This window comes from Eumetopias jubatus, unplaced genomic scaffold (genome assembly GCF_037043125.1).
Source record: "Eumetopias jubatus isolate StellerSeaLion01/CBP00866 unplaced genomic scaffold, mEumJub1_p1.0 scaffold_10, whole genome shotgun sequence".
NCBI lineage: Eukaryota > Metazoa > Chordata > Mammalia > Carnivora > Otariidae > Eumetopias > Eumetopias jubatus.
In genome coordinates, this window is record NW_028274816.1 from 97,131,651 (window position 1) to 97,155,215 (window position 23,565).

The 23,565-nt window shown below is 36.3% G+C and overlaps 1 protein-coding gene across 1 annotated transcript in view; it reads right to left on the reverse strand.

Moving 5' to 3' along the window:
• The window catches only part of LOC148163370 (uncharacterized), a 50,487-nt gene that overhangs the window by 13,465 nt on the left and 13,457 nt on the right, over nt 1-23,565 (reverse strand). Inside the window, 5 exon segments of the mRNA XM_088027268.1 lie at nt 5,018-5,071; nt 11,788-11,892; nt 12,480-12,533; nt 14,351-14,455; nt 22,591-22,644. Of these exon segments, the coding sequence (XP_087883394.1) occupies nt 5,018-5,071; nt 11,788-11,892; nt 12,480-12,533; nt 14,351-14,455; nt 22,591-22,644 (372 nt within the window).

Sequence of the window (23,565 nt, forward strand, 5' to 3'; positions counted from 1 at the left end):
CTTCAGCTGTTCATAAATTACTGTTAAAATCTTCAAATGTTTTAAATTTTTACTATTTTAATTTCTCAAAAGTCTATTTGGTTCTTTATCAAATCTGCTTACTCTTTACTCAAATGTACTTAAGCCTCTCTTTTCATTATTAAATTATATTAAGCATGCTTATTTAATAATTTTTGGCCTGATAATTCCAAAATCTAAAATCTTCCCTGATCTGATTCTGCTAAATGTTGTTCACGATGGGTATCTTACTTATAGTGCCTCATTTCCTTGTATATTTAATAATTCTAAACTATGAACTGCTCTTTATGTGGAATTCTTTGTTTTGAGAAGAAGGGTATCCTTCAAGACAAGAGTCAGGCTGATTAATTCTAGATTATCAGTGCACGAGGTTAGGCCACTCTTCAGGAGCATTAACACAGTACATGAATAGTGTATACTAAAAGACCCATTGCTTATTATAGCTTATCCCTTAATTCAGTAGCCTTGACTATATCCTTCTGGCTTCAGAGCAATTGCACTTTCTAAATTGCTAGTCAAAGCATCTTCGATCTCATATTAAGATCATATTTAAATCTGATGTTACTATATGCAATTATAATCTCTATTGCTAACTGAAAATATCCAATATTTTTTGACTAGTTGGTTACTAATTATGGAATATTGCTACTCTCTCCCCATATTACTATCCATTGGTATAACACTCTCAATCCAGTGACTCTATTACCTTTACCCTATGAAGAAGTTTTCTACTTCTGTAATTATAATTTACATAATTGTATTTCTGTAGTTTAGTAAGTGTCCATGTCGTAAACAGATCTTTTGGGTATTTCAGTACCACGCTCTGACTTAATATTATTTGTTGATGGGTCTTGTCTTAATAGTGAAAAGGGACCATAGTAGGTTAAAGATGCAATAATTAGTTTAGTTTCTCTTGAAAGATCTAAGTCCTTAACAGATACAAGATTGGTTCAAGTGACTGAGCATTGGCCTTTTCTAGAGATTTCAAATTGGTAAAACTAAATGATAGGCGATATACTTTTATAGTAATTATTACTTGGTGTTTTGATGCTGCTCAAAGAAATTGCTATCTTAAAGGTAGAAAAGCCCACAGTAAAAACAGATGGTATAAAGGCTAGAGAAAGTGCGTTAGTAGATCTTACTAAATAGACTGTACAGAAAAAAGTTAACATAGCAGGCCTCAGGCTGCTATCTTTAGAAGAGCCTGCTTGCTATTAGTACTTGGCTGACATCTGGGAACTTGGATTTCAGAATGTTCCCTCCAATACGAACTGAAAAGTTTAGTTCACTGTGCCTAAACTTGTGCAAACAATGTGATTTATGGTGAATACTTGTTTTTCTTCTGGGAGTCTGGGATACTGACAGTTGATAGGCAGAGGGCACCTATGTGAGTAGCCCCAAATAAAAAACCTTGGGCACTGAGTCTCTAATGGGTTTCTCTGGGCACAAATGTGTAACTACATTTTTGCTGCTGGAAGGAAGGTATGTTATATATGACCCCTCATAAGAAGGAGTGCATAGGAAGCCTGCACATGGATTCTTCTAGAAGCTTCCTATATCTTTTTTTCTTACTGATCCAGATATATCCTTGGTGTTTACTCTTTGTATCATACAGTACTATGGATTTTGACAAATGCAATATGTCATGTATTCACCATTACAGTAACATACAGAGTTTCACTGACCTAAAATTCTGTTGTGGCCCTTATATTCATCTCTCCTCCCTATACCACCCTCCTAAACTCCTGGCAACCACTGATCTTTCCATTTTTTCCATAGATTGGTAGCCCATTTCTTTTTATTATTGAATAATATTTTATTATATGGGTGTATCGCAGTTTGTTTATCCATTCTTCTATTTAAGAACAACTTATTTGCTTGCAAGTTTTGGCAATTATAAATAAAGCTGCTATAAACGTTTGTGTGCAGGTCTTTGTGTTCACATTTTTTCAACTCATTTGGGTAAATACCTAATTTGTGATTATTGGATCTTATGATAAGATTAAGTTTAGCTTTGTAAGAAACTGTCAAACTGTCTTCCAAAGTGACTATACCATTTTGTATTCTTCTTGCCATTCTAATAGGTGTGTAGTGTTCCCTCATTATTCTAATTTGCAATTCCCTAATGATATATGATGTTGAGCATCTTTTCATATCCTTATTTGCCATCTGTAAATCTTCTTTGGAGAGATTAAGATTCAGATCTTCTGCTCACTTTTTAATTAGGTTGTTTCCTTACTATTGAGTTTTAAGAATTCTTTGAATATTTTGGATATAAGTCCCTTATCAGATATGTGTTTGCAAATATTTCCTGCCAGTTTGTGGTTCATCTTTTCATTTTTTTTTTAAATGAAAGTTCTTTTTGAAGGACCTCTTATAGATAAGAAAAACAAGTGTAGAGGGACACCTGGGTGGCTCAGTTGGCTAAGCATCTGCCTTCAGCTCAGGTCATGATCCCAGGGTCCTGGGATGGAGTCCCTCATCGGGGTCCTTGGTCAGTGGGGAGCCTGCTTCTCCCTCTGCCTGCCACTCTGCCTGCTTGTGCTTTCTTCCTCCCTCTCTCTCTCTCTCTGACAAATAAGTAAAATCTTAAAAAAAAAAAAAACCCAAAACAAAAAAAACAAACAAAAAACACGTATAGGATCAGATTCAAAGATTCCATTATAGAAGCACAAAATTTGACCTCAATTTTGTAAAGAAATAATTGGAATAGTTAGGTTATAATATCCATGAGGATAAGATTTGGCAAAGCCAGGATTTCTACCTAGTTGCATCAGATAATATTTCAAATTGACATTTGCCAAAATCTTACATAAAAGAAGCCATCACTATAAGAACAAATTCTCTACATTATTAAACACTGATTAGGATATTTTGTATTATATTAGAGGATATCACCAATTCATGCCTCATCTGAAATCAAAATAAATATGGAAAGTCTGTAACTTTGAGCCCTGGATTAGAACCACATCTTAAGGAACCTTTTGAGCATATCCAAATGGATTTTATATATTTGCTTCTGAATTATGAATATGTACTAATAATATTATGTTTATTTTCTGGATGGGTTGAAACACTCTTTCATCAAAAATCCATAGCACTCATACTGGCCAGCAAACTTTTGGATATCCTGCTACCTACTTAGAGCATTCCATCTTAAATATTCAATTATAGGGCAATATGCTTTATTTTGGTAATTATTCATGATTATACAAGAGGTTTTGCCTATTATTTAGAAACTTCACTGTGTTTTGAACACCAAAACTTCTGGAAAAATGGAAGAGACATTATCAGAATTGCAAAATTATATTAGAAGCTTAAATTGAGGTTCTCCAGAGTATCCAAGAAGCAGGTGGTTCATATAAGTCACCTGCTGACCTAAGATCCAAGATCCTCAGAACAAGTGGAAAACTGCATGAAGTAGAGAGCTTCCATCCAAGACCATGAGAATAAGAAAATACTGATTTGTCAGTGTTTTGTGTATTTTTCACATATTTTTATTCACTATTTTTGTCATATTTTTTTCTTTTTATTATTTAGTATTATACACTTCTGACTTAGCCTATCATGATCTCCCTTACTTCTACCAATAACTTATTGAGGTTTAAGTTTTACTAGAGATAATCACTTTGCTAGAGTTAGGACAATCCTAACTCTGTAACTCAGCCTTTTACTAGCAAACCAATTTAAAGAATCACTGTAGGGCTAATTGAAAATTTATGTGTATGAATTGTGCATGACTTTCCAGCGGTTCAATGGATCTTATCTTCTTAGTCCAAGGGGATAGAAACTTTTCTGGGGAAATAAATAATATCTGGTGGAAGAGATTCCTAAGTATAATGTTTTCTAACCATAGAAATAAAAAAATTTGTGACTGACTTAGCATATAATACAATTCATGCCCTATCATTCGGTATAATAAACCAGTTAAAATTTCCTAGATAAATGATAGAATTGCTTTGAATTTTCTTTTGCCCAACTATAAGGGGATATGTACCATTGTTAATAATGCATATTGTACTTGGATTCACACTACAGATCTAATTTATCTAAGAAAAGAAAAGACAACTTGGGTATGTAAAGTAGACTTAAGGCATAATTATTATTGGGACTAGTTTTCTTTCAGGCCTGAGAAATATTGGACCATGATTCTAGAGTGCTTCCCTTTCCTTCTTATAATACCTTCAGCTACTTTTGTTTGTCTCACAGCTGTTTGAAGTCTGCCTTTCAGAGACTTAAATGCTTCTGTGTAGGCACTGTATGAACAAATAATTAAACAAATGATTCAAAGACAAAACCAGGATGAAATTATCTTGACATTCAGATGTCAGCTCCTCTCAAGGAAAATCTACAATAGTGAAGGTCTGGACAGTTCTTGATGATCTCTCCTGTGCTTTTGGTTGAGTGAGGATCAAAAGGTGGAATTAGGAATAAAAACGTTCCCACATTATTAAGAAAAGGCTGTTGCCATGGCTATAATAGAACATTTTCAAATGAATATAAATTATGAAAAACAAAACAAAATGTGTTTGTACAGTACCATCTTCTATTGCTAGATGAACAAAGACCTAAGGTCACCTGCTATATTATACAGAGTTAATATCAGACTTAAAAATATAACATTGTCCCTTATTTATAATAAAAGGCATGTCTTCATAATGTTAGAGGAAAATACTACATATAATAATATAAGGCTAATTGCCCAAGAAATTATATTTGTGATGACTTATTCAAGTAATTATGTCTATATATAGTATCTCAGTTATAATCTAAATTTTGAAATTTTTTGTCTTATGCCAAGACCTAGTACCTCTGTTGCAAAAGCACAGATTATCAAAAAAATCATAGGTTATCAAAGCAGGCAGAAATGTTTAATCAATGTTAATTAATGAAAATGTTTAATTAATGAAGGGTTAAAATGGTGAAATTAACAAGGGACGAAAGGGATGGTAGAATTATCATTAAAACTGTATAAAGAATTAAGTTATTTTTCACTTACCTAAAGTAGTACTCAATTCTTCTATCAATGTATTTAGTTTGATCTTCCCTTTATCTGTAAGTCAAGACAAAATTTAGACACTGGTAATCCAAACTCAGAAAAAAAGCATAAAGCATAAAATACTTAAATTATGAAGTAGAACCTAGATGAAAGCTATTCACTATATCTTGTCCTTTTTAAATTTATAATTCTTGGATTTTAATGGATAGCTCCATTATCTGCCAGGGGCACTATCATTCTTTGAACCGTAAAGTCTATCTTAGGAAAAATGTTCTCTCAAGTCTTTTGGATTCATTCTATTTCTAACTCCATGTTTCTCTAGGAATGGCTGATAACACATGACTGATATACATTTAAAACCATTGTTTATGGTATTATGTTGTTTTCTATCATTGGAGAAAGACAAAGAATCCTGGGAAAAGGAGCAATGAAGAGCACAGTGTCTGGTAAACTAAAGCTATTAAATTTTGCTTGAGGGGACTGTTGAATCACAGATCTGTACTTCTGAAACAAATAACGCAACATATTTTAAGAAAAAAGAAAAAGAAGAAGATAACAGGAGAGGAAGAAAAGGGGAGTATGTCAGAGGGGGAGACGAACCATGAGAGATGATGGACTCTGAAAAACAAACTGAGGGTTCTAGAGGGGAGGGGGGTAGGGGCATGGGTTAGCCTGGTGATGGGTATTGAGGAGGGCACGTTCTGCATGGAGCACTGGGTGTTATGAACAAACAATGAATCATGGAACACTGCACCAAAAACTAATGATGTAATATATGGTGATTAACATAACAATAAAAAAATTAAAAAAAATTTTGCTTGAGGGGAAAATGCCATGTAGGGAGTTGGAAAGAATGGTTGAAAGAGATTGGTTGGAGCTAACAGTTTAGACTTTGACATTGGACTGCCTGGAGTTGGGAATAGAGCAGTGAAAGAAAAAGATAAAAATCCTGGCTCCACAAAATTTACATTAATTTGTTCTATTTATGGCTGTATTCCTAAGGCCAAAACAGAAACTGCTAGGTGTTAGGTGTTCAATAGGTATTGTTACATGAATGAATAAGTTAATTTGTCATAAAAATGCTTAGCACTGTGTCTAGCATATTGTAAGACTCAATGCATATAAGCTATGAAGGTCATTGAAAGGTTTTAATTGGAAGAATTACAAGGTCAGATTTTCACTCTAGTTAAGTCATCTGGTGAGTGGGTATAGAATGAATTGAAGGCAAAAATGGGACCAGTGGCTGTTATACTAGTCAGGAGCCTTCTGTAGTAGTGTAAGCAAAGGATAATGAGGATTTGAATTAAGAGTAGTATAGCAAAGATAGAGAGTGGGGATATTTTTAAGAGGAAAAAATGAAGGAACATGAGAAGTCAAAGATAATTTGTGGATTATTTCAGGGGTAGTTGTGGGTGGACGATAGTGGCAGAGAAATAAAAAATTAGGACTTAATTTAATAGGGAAAATAGTTTACTTTTTATATGTTGAATTTGGATTTCCACTGGGAAATCTACGTCTCAACAGAGATTTGTTGATATAGGAGATCCTTTAACTGACCTCCATTTAACTACCCTGATGGCCTGAACTATATTCATCCTTCCTACTGTAAAACATTCATACTGATGTTGATGGCATGCTAAACTTTACATCTAGTAAGCTACACTTTTAGTAAGCCAGCACATTTGTGTTCCTATGGGTTGAGTTGTTGAGCTTGTTTCCAGGTTTGTTTATAAAAGAGTTGTACTTATTATTAAATTGATAACTTAATCATTATATAAACTGTTAAACTATAAATGGAAAAGGGAGTTATTACCGTAAAAACAAATTTGAATGTTTTGGAAAGTTTATGTAAAGCTGAATTTGGTATGGATAAATAACTGTAAAAAGATTGCGGAAGGAATTAAAATCTAGATGGATTCTGATGGAAATTTCTGCTCAACTTTTAAAAAAAGCACTTTGCTCCACTTAAGAGAAACTGAAAATGGAAGTATAGATGATAAATGGGTATTTTTGTGCAAGAAAATCTCCAAAGAATATGGCTACATTAAATTAAAATGTAGTCCCACAGATCTGTACCTCTGAAGCAAAAAATACATTATATGTTAAAAAGAAGAAGAAGATAGCAGGAGGGGAAGAATGAAGGGGGGGAAATCAGAAGGGGAGATGAACCATGAGAGACTATGGACTCTGAAAAACAAACTGAGGGTTCTAGAGGGGAGGGGAGTGGGAGGATGGGTTAGCCTGGTGATGGGTATTAAAGAGGGCACGTTCTAAAAGGAGCACTGGGTGTTATATGCAAACAATGAATCGTGGAACACTACATCAAAAACTAATGATGTAAGGGGGGATTAACATAACATAAAAAATTAAAATGTAGTCCCATTTTTTTATGGAAATAAAATATGTATGGTACATATACATCATTTTTATTATTCCTTACTCTAACTGGATTTTTAGAGTGTCTGATCAAATACTAGCCCCCATCATGCTACATAAAAAGGACCTCACTGTCCTAGACTGAAATGCATGAAAAAAGTATAGGTTTGAGATAAAAGATTTGAAATCTTAAATATATATGGTTAAGTGGAATCAGCCAGGAAGAGTGTGGAAAGAACAATAGACTGAAAATAGAACTGTTATATTACTATCATTTAAGCCAGTGATTTTCAAAACTTTTTTATTGTAAGCCACACTAAGAACTCTAAACACACACACACACACACACACACACACACAATTGATCATGAAGTCTGATGACACAATATCTAGCTTTACTGTTTCATTAAAAAATACTCACTTAACCAACTAGTTTGAAGGGAGAAAGAAAAGCCTATAAGAAAATGAGCCTTACAAACAAGAGTGCCCATTCTCACCACTCCTATTCAACATAGTACCAGAAGTCTAAGCCAGAGCAATCAGGCAAGAAAAAAAGGGCATCCAAATAGGAAAGGAAGAAGCATAATTGTCTTTGTTTGCAGATGATATGATCTTATATATAGAAAATCCTAAAGACTCCACCAAAAAACTGTCATCAATGAATTCAGTAAAGTTGCAGTATACAAAATCAACATACAGAAATCAGTTGCATTTCCATATACTTTATATCTGAAAAAGAAATAAAGAAAACAATACCACTAACAACAGCATAAAAAACAACAAAATACTTGGAAATAAATTTAAATAAGAAGGTGAAAGATCTATACAATGAAAACTACAAAACCATGATGAAAGCAATTGAAAAAGACAAAAACAAATGGAAGCATAGCTCACATTCATGGGTCAGAAAAATTAGTATTGTTAAAATGTCTGTACTACCAAAAATCATCTATAGATTCAATCCAGTTCCTATAAAAATTCCAAAGGTATTTTTTCACAGACATAGAAAAAAAATCCTTAAATTTATACGGAACCACAAAAGACCCTGAATAGCCAAAGCAATACTGAGAAAGAACAAAGCTGGAGGCATTACCTACCCTTCTTGATTTCAAACGATACTACAGAGAGATTATTGAAAGATATGAATTTAGTGCCGTGTTACCTGCAGAGTTGGTGTTTCTGGTGATGTTCTCTGGTCCTTTCTAGTCTTTGTTTCTTTTGGTCTTTTTTTTTTTTTTTTTTTTTCACCACCCAAAGAGTCTCCCTTAAAATTGCTTGCAGGGCTGGTTTAGTGGTCACAAACTCCTTTAGTTTTTATTTGTCTGGGAAACTCTCTTTCTCTCTCTTTCTATTCTGAATGACAGTCCTGCTGGATAAAGAATTCTTGGCTGCATATTTTCCCCATTCAGCACGTTGAACATTTCCTTCCACTCCTTTCTAGCCTGCCAGGTTTCAGTGGACAGATTTGCTGCAAACCTGTTCTGTCTTCCTTTGTAGGTTAAAGACATTTTTCCCTTGCTGCTTTCAGGAGTCTTTCCTTATCTGTGTATTTTGAGAATTTGACTATGATATGCCTTGATGATGGCTGGCTTTTGTTGAATTTAATGGGAGTTCTCTGTGCTTCTTGGATTTTGATGTCTGTGTCCTTCCCCAGATTAGGGAACTTTTCAGCGATAATTTGTTCAAATAAACCTTCTGTCCCCTTTTCTCTCTCTTCATCTTCTGGGACTCTTATGATATGAATGTCATTACATTTAATAAGTCACTGAGTTCCTTAAGTCTACCTTTGTGGTCCATTACCTTTTTTTCCCTCTTCTTTTCAGCTTCATTTCCCCCCACAATTTTATCTTCTATATTACTGATTTGCCCCTCTGCTTTGTCCATCCTCATTTTTATGACCTCCACTTGGGATTGCATCTTGGTTATAGCATTTTTAATTTCAGCCTGACTAGATTTTAGTTCTTTTATCTCTGCAGTAAGGGTTTATCTAGTGTCTTCTATGCTTTTTTCAAGCCCAGCTAATATCCTTATAATTGTTGTTTTAAATTCTGGCTCAGACATCTTACTTATATCTATATTGATTAAATCCCTGGTTGTACTACCTCCTGTTCTTTCTTGTGGGGTGAATTTCTCCATCTCATCATTTTGTCCAGAAAAGAAAAGAAGAAAGAAAAAGACAAAATAAAAAGTCCAACAATAACAACAACAGCAACAAAACTAGATCCTGCATGTGTTTTGGTCTGCTTGTTAAAGAATCTTCCAAAGATGGTCACTTTTCTTCTTGTAGACTTGTAGTTTTTGTTCTCTTAGACCTCCGATTGATTTCTTGGATGTTCGGAATGATCTGATAACTATCTAGCTGTATTTGAGGGATGAGACATGCTTAGGGTCTCCCTAATCCTCTACCATCTTAACTCCTCCCCCTCAAACTATACTACAAAGCTAATCTAATAGTATGGCACAGCATAAAAATAGATACATGGACCAACAGAACAGAATCAAGAGCCCAGAAATAAAACCTCACATATACAGTCAACTATCAACAAGGCAGCCAAGAATACTCAATAGGGAAAGGACAGTCTCTTCAATAAATGGTGTTGGGAAAACTGGATAACCATAGGCAAAATAATTAAATTGTACCACTATCTTATACCACTCAAAAACATGAACTTGAAATGAATTGAAGACTTAAATGTAGGACCCAAAACAATAAAACTTCCAGAAGAAAACATAGCTTTTTTTTTTTAAAGATTTTATTTATTTATTTGACAGAGAGAGACACAGCAAAAGAGGGAACACAAGCCGGGGGAGCAGGAGAGGGAGAAGCAGGCTTCCCACAGAACAGGGAGCCCAATATGGGGCTCGATCCCAGTACCCTGGGATCATGACCTGAGCCAAAGGCAGACGCTTAATGACTGAGCCACCCAGGCGTCCTGAAAACATAGCTTCTTGACATGAGTCTTGGCAATTATTTTTTTAGTTATGACACCAAAAGCACAAGCAACAAAAGAAAAAATTAATAAGTGGGACTACACCAAACTAAAAGGCTTCTGCAAAGCAGTAGAAACAATCAACAAAATGAAAGGGCAACTTACAGAATGGAAGAAAATATTTGCAAACCATATATCTGATAAGGGATTAATATTCAAAATATATAAGGACCTCATACACTCAATAGCAAAACCCCCAAAATCCAACTAAAACATGGGCAGAGGAACTGAATAGTCATCTTTCCAAAGAACATATACAACTGGCCAGCAGGTACATGAAAATGTGTTCAATATCACTCATCATCAGGGAAATGCAAATTGAAACCACAATGAGATATCACTTCACACTTGTTAGAATAGCTATTATCAAAAAGAAATAACAAATGCTGGTGGGGATGTGGAGAAGAGGAAACCTTTGCTCACTGTTGGTGGGAATATAAATTGGTACAGTCATTGTAGAAAACAGAATAGAGGTTCCTTTAGAAATTAAAAATAGAACTACCATATGATCCATTAATCCCACAGCATAGCATATAATTCAAAATCCCACTTTGAAAAAGGATTTCAGAAAGATATCTGCACTCCCATGTTCATTGGAACATTAATCACAATAGCCAAGATATGTGTCTGTCAGTGCATGAATAGGTAAAGAAGACGTGGTATATTATATACAATAGAAAATTAGCCCCGAGAAAGAAGGAAATCTTGCCATTTGTGACAACATGGATAAACTTTGAAGGCATTATGCTAAGTGAAATAAGTTGGACAGAGAAAGACTAATACTGTATGATATCACTTATATGTGGCATCTAAAAATGCTGAACTCAGGGTGTGTGGGTAGCACTGTTGGTTGAGCATCCGACTTTTGATTTTGGCTCAGGTCATGATCTTAGGGTCGTGGGATCGAGCTCAGTGTGGAGTCTGCTTAAGACTCTCTCTCCTTCCCTTTCTGCCCTTCCCTGCTCTCAAATAAATAAAACTTTAAAAAAGAACAAAAACAAAAATGTTGAGCTCATAGAAACAGAGTTAGAATTGTCATTATCAGGGGCTGAGGGAGGAGGTGGGGAAATGGAGAGATCTTAGGTAAAGGGTATAAACTCTGATTTCTAATGTGAATAAATTCTGAGAATATAATACAGAATGGTGATTATAGTAACAACACTGTATTATATACTTGAAAGTTCCTAAGAGTAAATCTTAAATGTTTTCACTATAAAAAAAAAAGATAATTATGTGATGTCACAGAGGTGTTAGCTATGGTGGTAATCATTTTGCAATATACAAGTTTATCAAATCAACAGCTGAACGCCTTCAATTTACACAATGTTATATGTCAATCATATCTCAGTAAAGATGAAAACAATAAGTACCCCTTAAAAAGTACAGGGGTGATTATGTGCTTACCAGCATCTGGCAGTCTTTCTATCAGATCCATGAATTCTTTTTCTTTGATGCTGATTCCCATGTTTTCTAAAAGAGTGTCCAGCTTGTTGACATCAACACTGCCTTCTAAGTAAGGAACAGGAAAGGAATACAGTAAAATTGAATGTTTCTAAAGCTGGACCATGAATTCACTGTGCTGTTATTATTCCTCTTTATCAAGCATGTATTTTATTACAATAAAAAAACTCACATATTTCTTAGTATTAAGATTTTCAAGATGAATACCAAAAACCCAGTTTTGTTCAGTTAATAAGAGAATAAAAATTCCTCTCAATTTTATGTTAGGATTTTGAAAAGCGAGAGCTAGAGATGACTGACATAATATTCTATAAAACAGGAGTTGTTTTTATTGTCTGTACTTTCAAATTATTTGCCTCTGTTTTTGACTGAAACCTTTATCTGACAGTGTTCATTCTTTACCTTTTGCTTTGTGCTTTTTATTTTGTTTCTTTGGGGCTGAGTTAGGAAAATCCAAGAAAGTTTAACACTTTCTGCCAAATTTTAGTACAGGAAACTACTTGGTTTACTTGGTAAATTGCAGATCTACTTAAGAAAGCATAAATAAATACAATTACATAGGAAAGGATGATTCATATTTTAACAACACAAATAAAGGTTTCGGATTCAGTCTTTTCACTGTGCTTCTTACTCACGTTTGAGAGACTTTATGCCCTTCATCAACCTTTTTTGATACACTTTTCCATCAGCTATAAAAAATAGATATTTAAAATGGAGTCAGAAAGGTAGTACACATCTTTTAATTTCAGAAAGAAAGAATTTAGAAATCTTTGCATCAGGAACATTTCTTTTTTTAATTAATTACTTTACTTTTTTATTATGTTAATCACCATACATTACATCATTAGTTTTTGATGTAGTGTTCCATGATTCATTGTTTGCATATAACACCCAGTGCTCCATGCAGAATGTGCCCTCTTTAATACCCATCACCAGGCTAACCCATCCCCCCACCCTCCTCCCCTCTAGAACCCTCAGTTTGTTTTTCAGAGTCCATCGTCTCTCACGGTTCGTCTCCCCCTCCGACTTACTCCCCTTCATTCTTCCCCTCCGCAACAGGAACATTTTGAATGCAAATAGATAAATATATGAAATTGTTCACTCTCAGTGGTAAAGGAGTGAATTGCAAATCGTAATCATGAGATGCTCTTTTTTTTTCTGTATTGAGAATGTAGAGAAAATAACATCCTCAAATACTGTTTGTGGGAGTTCAAATTATAATATTCTGGAAGAAAATGTGAGAAAACAAACAAAATATCTTCCATTTTACAACTCTACTTGAAGGAATTTAATCTCAAAAAATTTTAGAATATTTGCAAAGATTTATCCACAAGGTTGCCAAATAAAAAAGGATATATATTCATACATGGAAAACTAGAAAAATATACATCAAAATTCTCATAGTAGTTATTGCTTTAAGTTGGGAATAGAGATAGTTTTATTTTCACTTATTTGCATTATCAAGGTTTCTATGATAAATACGCATGTTAACATTGTGAAGAGATAAGAAGTATAAGTAAATTAATATACACATAAATATTATCTACCAATCTATCATCTGCTGAGCACTAGAAGGAAGTGTACCAAAATACTAATAATGGCTATCTTTGGGTTATGGGATTAAAAAGAATTTTTAATAATTTTTTTGGTTTTATTTAAAACCAGGGCATTATGCTAAGTGAAATATGTTGGAGAGAGGAAGACTAATACTGTATGATATCACTTATATATGGATTCTAAAAATGCTGAACTCAGGGTGTGTGGGTAGCACTGTTGGTTGAGCATCCGACTGAGCCACCCAGGCACCCCAAAAACATAGCTTCTTGACATGAGTCTTGGCAATTATTTTTTTACATAGGGTTGTTTTATGTAAGATTGTAATTTTTCATTTATTTTTGATGTTTGTATCTTTTTTTAATGTTCAGTTAGCCAGCATATAGTACATCATTAGTTATTTATGTAGTGTTCAATGATTCATTAGATGCGTATTTTTTTAATCCTTTAGAATCTTAGATTTTTTTTTATTATGTTATGTTAATCACCATACATTACATCATTAGTTTGTTTTTTTTTTTGATGTAGTGTTCCATGATTCATTGTTTGTGCATAACACCCAGTGCTCCACGCAGAATGTGCCCTCTTTAATACCCATCACCAGGCTAACCCATCCCCCCACCCCCCTCCCCTCTAGAACCCTCAGTTTGTTTTTCAGAGTCCATAGTCTCTCATGGTTCGTCTCCCCCTCCGATTTTACTCCTTTTATTCTTCCCTTCCTGCTATCTTCTTCTTCTTCTTTTTTTTTTTAACATATAATGTATTATTATTTGTTTCAGAGGTACAGGTCTATGATTCAACAGTCTTACACAATTCACAGCACTCACCATTAGATGGGTACTAAGGAGGGCACTTGTAATGAGCACTGGGTGTTAAAATGCAACTATTTTGTAATTTTTCACATGTGGAAGTAGTTCCACAGAACTAGGCTTATAGCACCCATGAGACTTACCATTAAGTGGCAGTGTCTTCACTAAATTCAAACGTTCATTAGGTGTGAGCTCAATCCCCAAGTTTTCCAAAATACTTTCAAGTTTATTAGCATCAACTTTGCCTCCTTTGAAAGAAAAATGAATTATTGACACATGGCAATTTTAGGACATTATAATGATCCAAAATAATGAAAAATCTGGTTTAAAGAATGCCATCCTAACTTTCATATTCTCACATATTCCAATAGTGTTTAAGGATAATGAGGCAGAACCTATTCCTTGATTCTTCATAAAGAGTGGTCTCCTGACGGATTACAGGCAAGATGGCAGAGGAGTAGGAGACCTGGATTTCGTCTGGTCTCAGGAATTCAGCTGAATAGGGTGAACACCTACAAACTCAATAGGAGATCGAAGAAGAGAGTAGCAACAACTCTCTGAACAGAGAAGCGACCACTTTCTGGGAGGTAGGATGTGCAGAGAAGTGAATCCGAGGCTGTATTTGGGAGGATAGACTGCGGGGGAGGGGGCCACCCTCGGCTGCTTCTGGCAAGTGCTAGAGCTGCCGAGCACAAAATCGGAACTTTTAAGAAGTCAGCTCCGCTGAGGGACGTCGCTCCAGTGGCTAAGCGGGGGGTGGAACCCTCGCGGGACAGTGTGGTCTCAGGACCCTCGGGGTCACAGAAAGACCGGGGGTGCCTGAGTGTGGCAGAGCTCCCAGGTATCGGAGCGGGGAAGCTGGCTGCAGAGACGGAGCCGAGGCGTGGGCTCTCAGCTCGGGGTTGCCATAAACTGTGATCTGTGGCCCAGTCGGGCCACTGCTCCTCCAGCAGGGACCCAACAAGCGGCAGATCCAGGGAGACTCCCCTTCCTCCCCTGGGAGGAGTGGTGCGGGAGCGCACTGTAGGGATCTGCTGGGTTTGGAGACTCCACACGGGGTCGGGTGCCAGAGATAGAAACGCTCGGTCACAGGCCGGGTGAGCACGGAGTGCGGCCGGAGACCGGGGAGACGGGAGTGACTGCTTTTCTCTGGGGGCGCACTGAGGAGTGGGGCCCCAAGTTCTCAGCTCCTCTGAGTGGAGATTGGGAGGCCACCATTTTCACCCTGGTCCTCCAAAGCTGTACCAGAGCTTGCAGGGAAAAAAAGCTCCTGAGAGCCAACCCGAGCAGCTTACTTAGCTGGGACCGACAAGGGTGGGGCAATTCCGCCTCCGGCAAAGACTTTTGGGAACCACGGCAACAGGCCCCTCCCCCAGAAGATCAGCACGAACAGCCAGCAAGCCAAGACCAAGTTTACCGATCAAGGAGAACCAGAGAACTCCAGTGCTAGGGGAATACTGCACATAGAATTCATGGCTTTTTTACCATAATTCATTAGTTTTTCAAAGTTAATTTTTTTAACTGTTTTTTTTTCTTTTTTTGAATTTTTCTTTTTCCCTTTTTCAACCAACATCTTATCAATCCCTTTTTTAAAAAAACATTTTTTATTTTTCATTTTTAGAGTCATATTTTATCCCTTCATAGTAGTTACCCTTATTTTTGGCATATATATATGTTGTTCTCTCTTTAAAATTTTGAGATACAGTTTCTTCTAACAGATGAAAATATACCCTAAATCACTAGTGTATGGCTTTGTTCTAGTCTCCTGCCTGATCACATTCTCTCCCTTTTTTTTTTTAAATCTTCTTCTTTCTTTTTTCAAACAACTTCTTATCTTATCAATTCCTTATAAAATCTTTTATAATTTTCATCTTTACAGTCATCTGCCATCCCTTCATTGTATCAACCCTTATTTTGTACATATATAAGTCTTTCTTCCTTTAAAATTTTAGGAGGCACTTTTTTCTAACAGACCAAAATACGCCCAAAATCTAGTGTGTGGCACTGATCTATACACTAGCCTGATCATATTTGATCATATTCTGTTTTTTTTTTGTATTGTTCTGTTTTTGTTTTTTTTCTCTTTCTTTTCTCTTTCTTTTTTCTTTCTTTCCCTTTCTTTTCCCCTGGTTTCAGGTCTTTTCTGATTTGTATAGAGTATATTTGCTGGGGACGTTGTTAACCTGTTAGCATTTTGTTCTCTCATTCATCTATTCTCCTCTGGACAAAATGACAAGACGAAAAAAATCACATCAGCAAAAAGAACAAGAGATAGTACCGTCAGCCAGGGACCTACTCAATACGGACCTTAGTACTATGTCAGACCTAGAGTTCAGAATCATGACTTTAAAGATACTAGCTGGGCTTGAAAAAAGTGTGGAAGTTATTAGAGAAACCTTTCTGGAGAAATAAAAGAACTAAAATCTAACCAAGTCGAAATCAAAAAGGCTATTAATGAGGTGCAATCAAAAATGGGGGCACTAACTACTAGGAAAAATGAGGCAGAAGAGAGAATCAGCGATATAGAAGACCAAATGATGGAAAGTAAAGAGGCTGAGAAAAAGAGAGAGAAACAACCACAGGATCACGAGAGCAGAATTCGAGAGATAAGCAATACGATAAGACGAAACAACATTAGAATAATTGGGATCCCAGAAGAAGAAGAAAGAGAGAGGGGGGCAGAAGGTATATTGGAGCAAATAATAGCAGAGAACTTCCCTAATGTGGGGAAGGAAACAGGCATCAAAATCCAGGAGGCACAGAGAAACCCTCTCAAAATCAATAAAAATAGGTCAACACCCCGACATCTAATGTAAAACTTACGAGTCTCAGAGACAAAGAGAAAATCCTGAAAGCAGCTCGGGAGAAGAGATATGTAACCTACAATGGTAGAAATATTAGATTGGCAACAGACCTATCCACAGAGACCTGGCAGGCCAGAAAGGACTGGCATGATATCTTCAGAGCACTAAACGAGAAATATATGCAGCCAAGAATACTATATCCAGCTAGGCTGTCATTGAAAATAGAAGGAGAGATAAAAAGGTTCCAGGACAAACAAAAACTACAGGAATTTGCAAACACGAAACCAGCCCTCCAAGAAATGTTGAAAGGGGTCCTCTAAGCAAAGAGAGAGCCTAAAAGCAGCATAGATCAGAAAGGAACAGAGACAATATACAGTCACAGTCACCTTACAGACAATACAATGGCACTAAATTCATACCTTTCAATACTTACCCTGAATGTAAATGAGCTAAATGCCCCAATCAAAAGACACAGGCTATCAGATTGGATTAAAAAACAAGACCCATCAATATGCTGTCTGCAAGAGACTCATTTTAGACCCAAAGACACCCCCAGATTGAAAGTGAGGGGGTGGAAAACCATTTACCATGCTAATGGACACCAAAAGAGAACTGGGTTGGCAATCCTTATATCAGACAAATTAGATTTTAAAACAAAGACTGTAATAAGAGATGAGGAAGGACACTATATCCTACTTAAAGGGTCTATCCACCAAGAAGCTCTAACAATTGTAAATATCTATGCCAACATGGGAGCAGCCAATTATATAAGGCAATTAATAACAAAAGCAAAGAAACACATTGACAACAATACAATAATAGTGGGGGACTTTAACACCCCCCTGACTGAAATGGACAGATCATCTAAGCAAAAGATCAACAAGGAAATAAAGACTTTAAATGACACACTGGACCAAATGGACTTCACAGACATATTCAGAACATTCCATCCCAAAGCAACGGAATTCACATTCTTCTCTAGTGCCCATGGAACATTCTCCAGAATAGATCACATCCTAGGTCACAAATCAGGTCTCAACCGGTACCAAAAGATTGGGATTATTCCCTGCATATTTTCAGACAACAATGCTTTGAAACTAGAACTCAATCACAAGAGGAAAGTCGGAAAGAACTCAAATACATGGAGGCTAACAAGCATCCTACTAAAGAATGAATGGGTCAACCAAGAAATTAAAGAAGAATTAAAAAAATTCATGGAAACCAATGAAAATGAAAACACACCTGTTCAAAATCTTGGGATGCAGCAAAGGCAGTCCTGAAAGGAAAGTATATAGCAATACAAGCCTTTCTCAAGAAACAAGAAAGTTCTCAAATACACAACCTAACCCTATACCTAAAGGAGCTGGAGAAAGAACAGCAAATAAAGCCTAAACCCAGCAGGAGAGAGAAATAATAAAGATCAGAGCAGAAATCAATGAAATAGAAACCAAAAGAACAGTAGAACAGATCAACGAAACTAGGAGCTGGTTCTTTGAAAGAATTAACAAGATTGATAAACCCCTGGCCAGACTTATCAAAAAGAAAAGAGAAATGACCCAAATCAACAAAATCATGAAGAGGAGAGATCAGAACCAACACCAAACACATACAAACAATTATAAGAAGATATTATGAGCAACTCTATGCCAGCAAATTAGATAACCTGGAAGAAATGGATGCATTCCTAGAGATGTATCAACTACCAAAATTGAACCAGGAAGAAATAGAAAACCTGAACAGACCTATAACCACTAAGGAAATTGAAGCAGTCATCAAAAATCTCCCAACAAAAAAAAGCCCAGGGCCAGATGGCTTCCCAGGGGAATTCTATCAGACATTTAAAGAATTAATACCTATTCTCCTGAAACTGTTCCAAAAAATAGAAATGGAAGAAAACTTCCAAACTCATTTTATGAGGCCCCCATTACCTTGATCACAAAACCAGACAAAGACCCGATCAAAAAAGAAAATTACAGAGCAATATCCTTGATGAACATGGATGCAAAAATTCTCACCAAAATACTAGCCAATAGGATCCAACAGTACATTAAAAGGATTATTCACCATGACCAAGTGGGATTTATCCCTGGGCTGCAAGGCTGGTTCAACATCCACAAATCAATCAACGTGATACAATACATTAACAAAAGAAAGAACAAGAATCATATGATCCTCTCAATAGATGCAGAAAAAGCATTTGACAAAGTACAGATTCCTTTCTTGATCAAAACTCTTCAGAGTATAGGGATAGAGGGTACATACCTCAATATCATAAAAGCCATCTACGAAAAACCTACAGCGAATATCATTCTCAATGGGGAAAAGCTGAGAGCTTTTCCCCTAAGGTCAGGAATGCGGCAGGGATGTCCACTCTCACCACTGCTATTCAACATAGTATTAGAAGTCCTAGCCACAGCAATTAGACAACAAAAAGAAATCAAAGGCATCCAAATCGGCCAAGAGGAAGTCAAATTCTCACTCTTTGCAGATGATATGATACTGTATGTGGAAAACCCAAAAGACTCCACCCCAAAACTGCTAGAACTCATACAGGAATTCAGTCAAGTAGCAGGCTATAAAATCAATGCACAGAAATCAGTGGCATTCCTATAGACCAACAACAAGACAGAAGAGAGACAAATCAAGGAGTCGATCCCATTCACAATTGCACCCAAAACCATAAGATACCTAGGAATAAATTTAACCAAAGAGGCAAAGGATCTGTACTCAGAAAACTATAAGATACTCATGAAAGAAATTGAAGAAGACACAAAGAAATGGAAAAACGTTCCATGCTCATGGATTGGAAGAACAAACATTGTGAAGATGTCAATGCTACCTAGAGCAATCTACACATTCAATGCAATCCCCATCAAAATACCATCTACTGTTTTCAAAGAAATGGAACAAATAATCCTAAAATTTGTATGGAACCAGAAGAGACCCCGAATAGCCAGAGGAATGTTGAAAAAGAAAAGCAAAGCTGGCGGCATCACAATTCCGGACTTCCAGCTCTATTACAAAGCTGTCATCATCGAGACAGTATGGTACTGGCACAAAAACAGACACATAGATCAATGGAACAGAATCGAGAGCCCAGAAATGGACCCTCAACTCTATGGTCAACTTATCTTTGACAAAGCAGGAAAGAATGTCCAATGGCAAAAAGACAGTCTCTTCAACAAATGGTGTTGGGAAAATTGGACAGCCACATGCAGAGGAATGAAACTGGACCATTTCCTTATACCACACACAAAAATAGACTCCAAATGGTTGAAAGACCTAAATGTGAGACAGGAATCCCTCAAAATTCTAAAGGAGAACACAGGTAGCAACCTCTTCGACCTCAGCTGCAGCAACTTCTTCCGAGAAACATCGCCAAAGGCAAGGGAAGCAAGGGCAAAAATGAACTATTGGGATTTCATCAAGATCAAAAGCTTTTGCACAGCAAAAGAAACAGTCCACAAAACCAAAAGACAACTGACAGAATGGGAGAAGATATTTGCAAATGACATATCAGATAAAGGGCTAGTATCCAAAATCTATAAAGAACTTATCAAACTCAACACCCAAAGAACAAATAATCCAATCAAGAAATGGGCAGAAGACATGAACAGACGTTTTTCCAAAGAAGACATCCAAATGGCCAACAGACACATGAAAAAGTGCTCAACATTGCTCGGCATCAGGGAAATCCAAATCAAAACCTCAATGAGATACCACCTCACACCAGTCAGAATGGCTAAAATTAACAAGGCAGGAAACGACAGATGTTGGCGGGGATGCGGAGAAAGGGGAACCCTCCTACACTGTTGGTGGGAATGCAAGCTGGTGCAACCACTCTGGAAAACAGTATGGAGGTTCCTCAAACAGTTGAAAATAGAGCTACCATACAATCTAGCAATTGCACTACTGGGTATTTACCCCAAAGATACAAATGTAGGGATCCGAAGGGGTACGTGCACCCCGATGTTTATAGCAGCAATGTCCACAATAGCCAAATTGTGGAAAGAGCCAAGATGTCCATCGACAGATGAATGGATAAAGAAGAAGTGGTATATATACAGAATGGAATATTATGCAGCCATCAAAAGGAATGAGATCTTGCCATTTGCAACCACATGGATGGAACTGGAGGGTGTTATGCTGAGTGAAATAAGTCAATCAGAGAAAGACATGTATCATATGACCTCACTGATATGAGGAATTCTTAATCTCAGGAAACAAATTCAGTGTTGCTGGAGTGGTGGGGGGTGGGAGGGATGGGGTGGCTGGGTGATAGACATTGTAGACATTGGGGAAGGTATGTGCTATGGTGAGCCCTGTGAATTGTGCAAGACTGTTGAATCACAGATCTGTACTTCTGAAACAAATAATGCAACATATGTTAAGAAAAAAGAAAAAGAAGAACATAGCAGGAGGGGTAGAATGAAGGGGAGTATGTCGGATGGGGAGAAGAACTATGAGAGACGATGGACTCTGAAAAACAAACTGAGGGTTCTAGAGGGGAGGAGGGTGGGGGGATTGGTTAGCCTGGTGATGGGTATTAAAGAGGGCACATTCTGTGTGGAGCACTGGGTGTTATGCACAAACAATGAATCATGGAACACTACATCAAGAACTAATGATGTAATCTATGGTGATTAACATAATAATAAAAAAATAAAAAAAAAACACGAGTGGTCTCCTAAGACTAATGGTAAGATATCATAGAAGAAAATCAGGTTATATATAATTGGCCAGCAATTTAGGATATCTAGTCTTTTTTCCTTTTTAATACTGAATCATGTGATTATTATTTAAAGCAATCCTATCAACCTAATTTTCTAAAAATATTCCTTTTCCTATATTCTGTGCCTACCTACATTTGGTTATTTAAGCCAGCAGTTATTAATTCAAGCTTGTAGGAGCCTGCGGGTAAAAGAAATTAGTGAAACCAGCTGTGGTGAACTAGACAGCACATGCCTTGTCCAAAGAGAAAATACACCAGTTACTGTCGTGAGGGAATATATGGCCAGTGTTGCCAGATTTTACAAAACTTGATTGCAGGTTGGACTCAATTCATGGGTGGCCAATTTGTTAAATCTCTGATTTAAACACTGGTTAAGATCAGTATAACACTGGGAGAAACTACAGAAAATATAATTTATTACTTAAGCATCACCACTTATTTACTTAATTTTTTGAAGATTTTATTTATTTACTTGAGAGAGAGAGTGTGTGTGAGAGAGAGAGGGAGCACAAGTGGGGAGGAGGGGCAGAGGGAGAGGGAGAAGCAGACTCCCTGCCAAGCAGGGAGCCCAATGTGGTGCTCCATCCCAGGACCCTCAGATCATGACCTGAGCTAAAGGCAGATGCTCAACTGACCGGGCCACCCAGGCACCCTTCACCACTGATTTTTATAGCCAAATCCTAGATAATTCAAAATCAAAGGTAGAAGTAAAGTTGAATATAAATATTTCATTAAAATATGTAAAATATCAACATTAATAAATTTATGATATATCAGGAAAACACTATGCAAGATTTAACATAGGGTTAGAATTTAATTCAAAATGTCTTAGTAATGTCTTACTCACCCGAAAAACATTTTACTTCATTCATCAGCTTTTCTAGATCAACTTTACCTTTAACTGTAAGACAAGGAATAAATTGGATAGAAACATGACAGTGAGACCAAGAAAGTATGTTGCGTTGAGCAGAAAAACTTAGTAGTATTTATTTGCTCTAGAAAATTTAACCTTTTGCTGGTACATACTTTCAGTTATAAAGTAAGTCATGGGGATGTAATATACAATATGATGACTATAGTTAATATTAATAATATTTGAAAGTTGCTAAAGAGAGTAGATCTTAAAAGTTCTCATCACAACAGTGTAACTGTGTATAGTGATGGGTGTTAACTGTGGTGATCATTTTGAGAGATATATATATACACATACATATATATATTGCAGTATATATAAATATTGAATCATTTATGTTATATACCCGAACTAATATAATGTTACATGTCAATTATAACCTCAATATAAAAAATTATACCTCAATATAAAAAGTAGATGCTGGTTTCATACTACACACACACACACACACACACACACACACACACACACACACACACACACGAAAACAACCTTTTGTTACATCCTTCATAAGAAGGTAGAAGGATGACAGCTTGAATGATAATAAGCATAATTATTTCCTGAATACAATTAATATTCCAGCATTTCCAATGTATTGTGCTCAGGGAAGAAAAATGGCTAATTCTTATCATTTACTTTCTGAAAACAGAAGTGCTTTTTCTCCCCCAGCAAAATAATACTCCATGTTGATGAGAAAAATCTAGCTACAACCTAGGAAACATGGTATAAAATGTAGTTAATCATAAATTCAACACACTTGTTTTTGAGTACCAGCAGAATGGCCAGAAAAGTGTATCAATTACCAATAATGTTGCTAATTCTGTGGTGAGAATTTCCTTATTCTTTGTCTATTAAAGTATTCCTAGCCACTAATAACTTCGATACCAACTACAGGTCAGGGCAAAATGG